At 36.0% G+C, this 10,408-nt stretch overlaps 1 protein-coding gene and 1 pseudogene across 1 annotated transcript; both read right to left on the reverse strand.

Moving 5' to 3' along the window:
• LOC128866450 (poly(A) polymerase type 3-like) lies at positions 1-2,102 on the reverse strand. Its single transcript, XM_054107206.1, has 5 exons — positions 1,296-2,102; positions 1,025-1,221; positions 760-950; positions 324-675; positions 1-222 (listed from the first exon to the last, which is right to left on the reverse strand). Exons 1-5 carry the CDS (start codon positions 2,014-2,016, stop codon positions 22-24), a joined length of 1,662 nt encoding a protein of 553 aa, XP_053963181.1. The 5' UTR covers positions 2,017-2,102; the 3' UTR covers positions 1-21.
• Positions 2,103-8,058: 5,956 nt separating this feature from the next.
• On the reverse strand, positions 8,059-10,115 carry LOC128866695 (poly(A) polymerase type 3-like; annotated as a pseudogene).
• Between the last annotated feature and the right edge of the window lie 293 nt (positions 10,116-10,408).

Genomic DNA, 10,408 nt, shown 5'->3' on the forward strand with positions numbered 1-10,408 from the left:
ATTAGAGTTTTTCATGTTGTCTCAACTCAAGCGCCGCTTTTTAGTCGCCACCTCTTTCTCAGTTGACAGATCGGCCGCAAATCCATTACGCTTGGTTGAAATAGATTTCTTAATATTCCCCTGACTCTTTATGAAGTCCATATCCAAATAATGCGAAAGGGATTTTCGTTTTATGCGTTTCACTTCAATATTCATCCCATCTCTCAGCATTTTTTTATTTACCTAAAAACAAAGAAGCAAAGAAACAAACATTTTCAAATCTCTTCAAAGGATTTTAATAAATACAAATTTTTAAATTGTATCAAACAATTTTCGCAACGTACCGCATGCTGTGTAATACGTTCGGCGAAATATTTAAAACTCCCCGTAAGGTCCACTTTGGAGTTCTTCTCTTTATATTCGAATTCTAAACCGATGAACAGCATCGAACAGAATGGTGCCGTATCAACTGCTGGATTGTCGCTCGGCTCATTCTCTTTGCCGCTGTTACTTTGAGTGGGGACGTCATCTTTCTTGTATTCAAAACATGTAGGATTTGCATGGACTAAGGACATGTGGTGTTTATGCTGTACATCATCTACCAACAGACGAATCTTTGACTGGACCAAGCCACACCACTGCAGCTGATCTTGACTGGTTTGCGATGTAACCAGAACCACAATAAAGTGATGATACCTGAAAAGAAAAGATGTGCAATGTATAAGCGAAAGTTGGTTAAGATGTCAGCACCAATTATACAATTGTATTAGTTGCAACTACCTATAAAAGAAGCTAGGCGCCTCGAAGAGTAGATCCCAGGGAGCGCCATCAGACATAATTACGTTCATGGTGGCCATTCCTCTATTCAATTCATTAATTATAACCTTCTTTGTTGCCTCCGACACATTAAATGCGGAGTTGTACTGTGGATATGCGGGCGTAATAATTGGCATTAGATGAGAACACAAAGCCTATGAAACAAAATTCGAATAATGAAATTAAAAATTGTTTATGAATATTCAATTATTTGCGCGCTTTTACTTACCGGTGATTGTAAATTGACAATGTCAGTTCGCTTGAGCAGCACTGGATCTGGCCATCTCCAGCGCGAGAACATATTGAAGAATTTCTGGACTAGCGTAGAAGCTGTTGCATTTGGATAAAATTGGCATGTGTGAGCCACTAAAATTGCCCAAGTTATACAGCCAAAGTAGCCGAATGAATTAGAATATATTCCATGCTCTGCAGTTGAAACGAGAAAAAGGGGAAAAATTAAGTTATGCTTAACAAATTATTAAAAGTTCATTCATACTAACTCTTTGCCCATAATTTAATCGACCGCAGCGCTAAGCGAAAATTCTCTCTGTTCGGCACTAGCTCCATTATCTCGTCAATCACTCGACAGCCATTTAAACTGAGCACCGATTGAGGATCTGAATCTTTAAGTAGATTATCGTCACGTAAACTAAAATCCTCTGGTATCTCTTTGGGTGAAAGGCGCGCAAATAACAAATCAATTTCAACTCCATCAAATTTCATTTTTATGACCGGTACAGAGGTATTTTCCACTGAACGACATTCGGCTACTTTTGGCTGTTTCTTTAGCAATCCAAAGAACGACGTAAAAAACTCCGAGCGTTCAATGTTGCGTGGTGCGACACAGAGGGCATAAATATTAGCGCCCTTATCATGTACACCCAAACGGTATGAACCGAAAGTGTAAATTTTTCCTCCGAGTTTTTTCGCATCTGCTTTGGACATGTTTTTTGCCATTGATACATTTTTAATCCACTTCCTCACAAGCATATTAAGCTTAGTCAAAATCTTTGCGCGATGACTTAGTTCATCTGGAGTTTCGAACACATTAAATGCTTCCAATGCTTTGAGTAGAGCGTTGGTTTTCTCTTCAGGACGTGACTTTTTCCAACCAATGCCCGATGTCTCGGTGGGCGTTTGCTGCTGATGCGGTGAGTCGTTTTGGCCGCTTGCTTCGCTAGAGTTGTAACTGCCATGTCTGGGATTTTGGTACGCGTCCATATTTTTAGTTTTTAAATAGAATTTTCTGACACACAAATAGTAAGTATACTTATCTCACTAGTTCAAACCGATAACTGATTCAAAAGACTGTGTTGTATCACCTTTTATACCTTTTTAAGGGGACATTTTCTCACCTACCTGGTCTCAACGAGCGCACAATTGAACGTTTGTTTGCGACAACTATTCCGGTACCCTTTGATTGTGTCTTTTGGGCTCAAGCGCGGCTTATTAGTTGCTTGCTCTTTTTGTGTCAGTTGCTATCTCAATTTCTGTGTGTGCGAATTCGAAGGGATTGCGAGTCTTGGCTTTGTTATTTTGTAAGAGAGCGTCGCCTTTCTGTAAAGCGCAGTCAGTTAGATCCTGCAACCCCACACAATTATCTTGTTTCCTCTAGAAAGTTTTCCACTGTGTTGTCTAAATATGGAGCTCCCTGCGGATTGTAAAATCTGCGAAATCTTTTCGGAATGCGTCCAGCAATTAGAGGTGTTCAAATCTTTAAGGGTCTAAACTTTTAGTTTTCAAATTTCTGCCGTACGCTTTTTAAGTTACCCGCTATAGTTATTTATTTCCTTAGTTAACTTTAAGCCCTTTGGTCGTTTGTAATGGTAATGGTAATGTAATGGTTTGTAAATAACAGTAAATTACCTAAGTATAGTGAAAATATTGCATAAAATACGATGTGCATTGTCCTTTAAGAAAAGTCTCCAACCAACCACTCCAGCTGATCGTCACCGGTTTGCGATGTAACCGAAAGCGCAAAAAAGCGTCGCATTCAATTTAAAATAATAATAAACAAAATTGTTGTAAGTGCCTGGCCTTCCCATTTGGAGCATACAAAAGAAATTTATGTGGAGTGCCACGTCTGGCGCAAGCAAAATATGTCTGTATATTTCGCCATAAGAAGACAAGCATTTTCCAAGTTCAATGCAACAACCACATTTGAAGATTGTCTTTGATCTTTATTTATTGTGGTTGCAAATGCAAAGCTGGTAACTCTGGTAACTGTAGTTATTTAAAACTGCATGGAAAATAAATCATATTGTAATATTTTGCACCTGATAAAGTGACGGGTTTCGAAAAACTGAAAATTCACTCTCTCTCTCTCTCAAAGATGAAAATACCCAAGAATATTAAATATAAAATGCACCCGATGACAGGTGGAATGGAAATTCCATGTTTCTTTGTGGGAAATTCTGTTCAACAGTAACAAACAAAATCTGTTCTAAGTTCCTATTGTTTGTATTTTGTTTTCTATGAAACTTAAAAAAACTATCTTTATCGGCTGTTAAGACAAGTAAAGGATTAAGTTTTAAGTAAAGTGAAGTATTCAATTTTCCGAAGAAAACTTATTTCCCATATTTAATGGTTTTGTTTTATGCTCTTGAAAACATGCATAACAAAAAGAAAACAATGCACTCTTTCTTAACACACTGACGTACATACTTACAAACAATGCGCGCGCTGTCGGTATGCAAAAAATCTAAGCGTCATAGCGCGAGGTTACGAGCTACAGTAATTACTTTGTTTTTACATCACTTCTTAAATCTTTGACCTTTTCTATTGTTGTTCGATCATTTTAACAATGCATTTTCGCGAAACTCAATGAAAGATATTCGAAAGCGTATATGACAGCAGAAGTTTTAGCTGACATCTTCTTTGTAAACAGGTAGCCGAGTGGTCTGTAGCTCGGGGCGTCAACTGTGTGCAAACTACTGTGGTACTTAAGAAAAGAACAATACCCATCCATGCTAACTGACACATATGTTACATACATAGTGATAATACAGAGTTTAGCAATGCACGACCAATAAATGTCAATTTATTTGGAATTTTGTCATTACATTTTGTTTGTTATAATTCGATCAGGTGATTTCTAAGAAAATTATCTTAGTGAAAATTTTTGTAAAAAATATGAGGTTCGTTTAGTTCTTTGTTTTTACTATTGTCGATACAACCAATCCCCAGGGCCACAAAGTTTCGCTGATACGATCTGTTTTAAATAAATAAATAAATAATGTAATAAATTTGACAGAAGGCACAAAAAACTACACAAGCGTAACGACTTTCCAATTTGGAAAAACCTTTCATTTAGGTTTCATTTAGAATTTTAGTTTTCTTGAAGTAAAATTTCAAGATTATTATAGTGAAGCTTTCTCGAATATACGTACCATACAAAATTGACCACCTTCCTAAAAAATTACTTTTTTTCTAGTTCATTCGTATTAGAAAAGGTATAGTGGAAATTTCTTTGTACTCTAAGACGTTTAAGGCCTTCGAAATAAACTTAAACAACTTTTACCGATAGTACGATCTAACTCATTACAAATATTTTTTTTTTTTTTTTTTTTATGTAAGTATTTTATTTGCAATCTATCTTAATATAATGATATTCAGCAAATTAGGTCTTATAATCTAATAGCAGCGGTAGTATTTGCACAAATGCAAAACTCCTTATAAAATTACGATATTTGTTCTAATATTTGATCTTAAATGTATTAAATTTCAATTGTACTAATGAGTTGCTTATCTTCATATAGGAACTTATGTATTTTGTTTTTTATTTAGTGTTGAATAAATAATTTAATTCAGCAAAATTAGAGAAATGGCAAGTCTAAGATATGATTACACTTCAGTCGTATTGTTTCATTACTTGAGTCTAATAAGCATATAGCATTCGTATTTACATGGTTTGACAGCCGTGCAAGATATCTGTTAAAAAAGTTTAGAATTTCACTCTTTACAAATGGGATATCTAAGTCCTTGTGTATTGCTTCATTTGTGACAAACCAAGGGGCGTTACATCCTTTGAGACTTCTTTCCCAGAATGTTTGTTTAGTTTTCTTATCCCTATTTTTTAAAAGTAGCTCAATGTTTCCGTTTCACTTACCTCTATTTTGAATTTCAAAGCTCCTCTCAACGTTTGGCTTTCTCCCTAAACTTTTAAGTGCGTTTAACTAAAAGGGGTTTCTCTTTATGATAACTTTCGAAAGTTTGTGTGGCAATCCTGTGGCGTCATAATCAAATGATGTTTTGAAAATGGATTTAAAGTGAAGTTGCAATGTATACAAAGGACAATTCGGGATATCTGTACCTAAGAAAATATAATGAATGGCGTATTTGTGGGCAGATGAAAAATGCTCTTTAAAAATATATATTTGAAATTAACTTCTCCGAATATCTCTACATTTGCGTCCTTAAGGCGTTACATGTGTTTCGTGGGTTCAAAAAATCGATTTTTTTTTGGCTTATTAATTTCTACAACATCTCAGGAATATTATTCTAAATTTTCAAGTCGATCCGAATAACAGTTTCGGGAAACAGTCTTTAGAAGGCGTGCGCTCAAAGCCACTTTTATTGTTACTCAAAATCTTAAACGCGTTTTTCTCGGAACCGTGTTTTCAAAGTCGGTTGCCAAATGCTCTCGAAAGCTACTAAACCGATCTTAATGAAATTTTCCACAGGTGTTCGATATACAATTTACTCGTGCTTGGACGAAGGATTTTTTGTTTTTTTTTCAATTAGAAGTATTTAAAAACAAAACAAAATTTCAAGCAAATTTGACCGAAATTTTAATTTTTTTGGAAAAATGTCTTCCAAAATTCCAAAATTCCAATTTTTACTTTTCTTTTTTGATTTTTTTTCATTTTTGATGATCCTGTCAGGAGTTATGTCGAAGGGTCACCGGTAATGACGTCACAATAGAGGAGTTTTAATTTTTTTTTAATAAAAATTTCTGAAATTATTCTTAAAAATATGTATCTATAAGACAGAAAAAAGTTTGAATTAAAAAAATAATTTTTTAATGCATTCCCCGTATGTAAGTATGGAGAATGTTCATGCTGCTACAACAACACCAACAAAGCCGAGGCGATCATTTGAATGATGAGCTATGCCGTATATAGTAGCGCGAGTGAAGCTTCAAAGTAAAGGCGGAACCAATTTAATATCTTGCTTTTAAAATTTTTTTCTGGTCACCTTACATACACTGGTGCTTCCACAATTAAACCACTTAATCTTTTTATAATATTCGCAATCATTTTCATTCGTTAATTGTTTATAAAAATGTAGTTCAATTTATTACCCACATCTTATAAATCAAAGAGCCAAACTTTAAAAAAAAATATACAAAAATGTAATAAATTTCAAAGAATTGGTTTTAAGATTTTCAACTTTTTAATCATAATTCTTAGAAAACTAGACACTTATTGAGAAATATTGACAATTTTAATTTTTTTACTTAACTCCAATAATTCTTTAACGAAAATGTAGTTAATTCCCCTAGAAAATCCATACAAATCCAAGTTGCAAACTGGGTGCAAATTAAAAAAAATGACATAAATTTTCTTTTCTCTAATATTGGCTTTACTATAGCTGAGTAGCACCAATATATTCTAGCAGAAGATAGGCCCCATGTAACTCCCAGCATCTTTTTGCATGCGTATAGTGCTTTACTAACCTTTTTCTTCCTCTCTAATATATTTTGCTTCCATGATAGTTTACTATCCAGAATTACTCCAAGGTACTTTGTGTGGGTTTTAAGAGTTAGTTCCACGTCGTTTAGATTCGGGGTTGCCAATAGGGGGTCTTGTACCTTCTAGTAAGAAGTATCATATTCGTTTTATCATTATGTCACTCACGGTGTTTAGGTATTTACCAGTCATTACTATGGCTATGCCATCTGCATATGCTACAGGTGTGGCCTCTGGCGACACAGCTTCCGTCTTCACTGTGCCCGCCGGTGGTAGCACCCTCTTCTCCCACCGACGTTTGGGTTAATATCCTAACCCGTGTGTTTTCCACGTTTACCTCCATAAGAGTTTTTATTTCAGGGATCTTAAACCCATAGCGTTTTATTTCTAGCCGCCAGGAACCTCATTAGCATTGATCTTTGTATTATCCCCCCGACCACATCTTGGGATAACATATAGAGTTAGTCACCGCGTGGAGGAAGGAGAGGTCATACAGCGATCTTAGCTAGACATCACCTGCCCACATTGCAATCAGGTAGACCTGGTTAAACCTAACCTCATGCAATGCAGCCAGTGGTGCCCATTGCTCAGTCGGCGCCCACGGGAGGAGTTAGCTACGAGGATTTTCGAGGATAATTCTTATTTACATTTTAACATTTTAAATGCATAGCTAAAATTTATATTCTAAAGTTTAAGACATTTGAATTTCAGAAATATTTTCATTCAGGTTCCATTTAGACTTTTAGTTTTCTCGAAGAAAAATTGCTGGTTACTATATTAGAGATATTTGGATTTTTCAGACCATGAATGATATTACAGGCCGCAGTATCGGGTTCCACTTTTACCCATCTCCCTCAAGAGCGAACTTAAAAAACTTTGACAAATATTGCAAATAGCTTTCATGACCGAAAAGCTTAGAATTATTAGAGTAAAGATGTTCCTCTAAATGTTTCCGTAGCGTCGGTTACTTAAAACTTTGAAGGTATTTTTGGAAAATTTAATAATTGGGTTACACCGATGGGCGATTTTTCGAAAACGCAAAGTAGCGGAGAATAAAATATTGACGTTTCTAAAAGAAGAAGCCAAAGAAGAAAAACACGCACACAAAGAAGTGCAAGGAAAGGGGAAAGAAAATTTAGAAATCGAAGAAAGGACATTTATACGAAGGGACATACGAATACAAAACCTGAAAAATGAAACTTATAAGAAATTTTATGAATAAGAAAAAATGTACTCGTTTATGCTCTCAGTCTCTTCAATATTTGTTGTTTTATTGTTTATATTTCGATGCGTGATATGTGATGGAGTAAATAATTTAATCTAAATTAATTTTAGACATGCGTACATAGTCACCTATTTGTTTTTAAATCTTATTGAATAAATTCTTATGCACTAATTAATGTTATAAAATGTTTCTTCTGCATAATTCTTGGAAATCCTTTATTAGCGTCGTTAATAATAACTCCCTTTCAGGATTGTAATCAGTATTCAAATACCACGTCAACGATAGAGTATCAAACAGGTAGAAGAGCTGCTTTTTTCGGTAATTACTACGTCCAAGCAAATGCAATCAATTAGAGTTTTTCATGTTGTCTCAACTCAAGCGCCGCTTTTTAGTCGCCACCTCTTTCTCAGTTGACAGATCGGCCGCAAATCCATTACGCTTGGTTGAAATAGATTTCTTAATATTCCCCTGACTCTTTATGAAGTCCATATCCAAATAATGCGAAAGGGATTTTCGTTTTATGCGTTTCACTTCAATATTCATCCCATCTCTCAGCATTTTTTTATTTACCTAAAAACAAAGAAACAAAGAAACAAACATTTTCAAATCTCTTCAAAGGATTTTAATAAATACAAATTTTTAAATTGTATCAAACAATTTTCGCAACGTACCGCATGCTGTGTAATACGTTCGGCGAAATATTTAAAACTCCCCGTAAGGTCCACTTTGGAGTTCTTCTCTTTATATTCGAATTCTAAACCGATGAACAGCATCGAACAGAATGGTGCCGTATCAACTGCTGGATTGTCGCTCGGCTCATTCTCTTTGCCGCTGTTACTTTGAGTGGGGACGTAATCTTTCTTGTATTCAAAACATGTAGGATTTGCATGGACTAAGGACATGTGGTGTTTATGCTGTACATCATCTACCAACAGACGAATCTTTGACCGGACCACTGCAGCTGATCTTGACTGGTTTGCGATGTAACCAGAACCACAATAAAGTGATGATACCTGAAAAGAAAAGATGTGCAATGTATAAGCGAAAGTTGGTTAAGATGTCAGCACCAATTATACAATTGTATTAGTTGCAACTACCTATAAAAGAAGCTAGGCGCCTCGAAGAGTAGATCCCAGGGAGCGCCATCAGACATAATTACGTTCATGGTGGCCATTCCTCTATTCAATTCATTAATTATAACCTTCTTTGTTGCCTCCGACACATTAAATGCGGAGTTGTACTGTGGATATGCGGGCGTAATAATTGGCATTAGATGAGAACACAAAGCCTATGAAACAAAATTCGAATAATGAAATTAAAAATTGTTTATGAATATTCAATTATTTGCGCGCTTTTACTTACCGGTGATTGTAAATTGACAATGTCAGTTCGCTTGAGCAGCACTGGATCTGGCCATCTCCAGCGCGAGAACATATTGAAGAATTTCTGGACTAGCGTAGAAGCTGTTGCATTTGGATAAAATTGGCATGTGTGAGCCACTAAAATTGCCCAAGTTATACAGCCAAAGTAGCCAAATGAATTAGAATATATTCCATGCTCTGCAGTTGAAACGAGAAAAAAGGGGAAAAATTAAGTTATGCTTAACAAATTATTAAAAGTTCATTCATACTAACTCTTTGCCCATAATTTAATCGACCGCAGCGCTAAGCGAAAATTCTCTCTGTTCGGCACTAGCTCCATTATCTCGTCAATCACTCGACAGCCATTTAAACTGAGCACCGATTGAGGATCTGAATCTTTAAGTAGATTATCGTCACGTAAACTAAAATCCTCTGGTATCTCTTTGGGTGAAAGGCGCGCAAATAACAAATCAATTTCAACTCCATCAAATTTCATTTTTATGACCGGTACAGAGGTATTTTCCACTGAACGACATTCGGCTACTTTTGGCTGTTTCTTTAGCAATCCAAAGAACGACGTAAAAAACTCCGAGCGTTCAATGTTGCGTGGTGCGACACAGAGGGCATAAATATTAGCGCCCTTATCATGTACACCCAAACGGTATGAACCGAAAGTGTAAATTTTTCCTCCGAGTTTTTTCGCATCTGCTTTGGACATGTTTTTTGCCATTGATACATTTTTAATCCACTTCCTCACAAGCATATTAAGCTTAGTCAAAATCTTTGTACGATGACTTAGTTCATCTGGAGTTTCGAACACATTAAATGCTTCCAATGCTTTGAGTAGAGCGTTGGTTTTCTCTTCAGGACGTGACTTTTTCCAACCAATGCCCGATGTCTCGGTGGGCGTTTGCTGCTGATGCCGTGAGTCGTTTTGGCCGCTTGCTTCGCTAGAGTTGTAACTGCCATGTCTGGGATTTTGGTACGCGTCCATATTTTTAGTTTTTAAATAGAATTTTCTGACACACAAATAGTAAGTATACTTAGCTCAAACCGATAACTGATTCAAAAGACTGTGTTGTATCACCTTTTATACCTTTTTAAGGGGACATTTTCTCACCTACCTGGTCTCAACGAGCGCACAATTGAACGTTTGTTTGCGACAAATGTTCCGGTACCCTTTGATTGTGTCTTTTGGGCTCAAGCGCGGCTTATTAGTTGCTTGCTCTTTTTGTGTCAGTTGCTATCTCAATTTCTGTGTGTGCGAATTCGAAGGGATTGCGAGTCACATGTTCTTGCAGACCGCTTGACTCTGCCTTATCATCCTCATTGGCTTT

This window comes from Anastrepha ludens, chromosome 6 (assembly GCF_028408465.1).
Source record: "Anastrepha ludens isolate Willacy chromosome 6, idAnaLude1.1, whole genome shotgun sequence".
Lineage (NCBI taxonomy): Eukaryota > Metazoa > Arthropoda > Insecta > Diptera > Tephritidae > Anastrepha > Anastrepha ludens.

Excerpts from the sequence above, each read along its gene's own strand:
- LOC128866450 (XM_054107206.1), bottom strand. The coding sequence starts at position 2,016 with ATGGACGCGTACCAAAATCCCAGACATGGCAGTTACAACTCTAGCGAA. Across the intron at positions 1,222-1,295 it reads GATTAAATTATGGGCAAAGA|AGCATGGAATATATTCTAAT; the intron begins GTTAGTATGAAT and ends TTTCAACTGCAG. Across the intron at positions 676-759 it reads GCGCCTAGCTTCTTTTATAG|GTATCATCACTTTATTGTGG; the intron begins GTAGTTGCAACT and ends TTTTCTTTTCAG.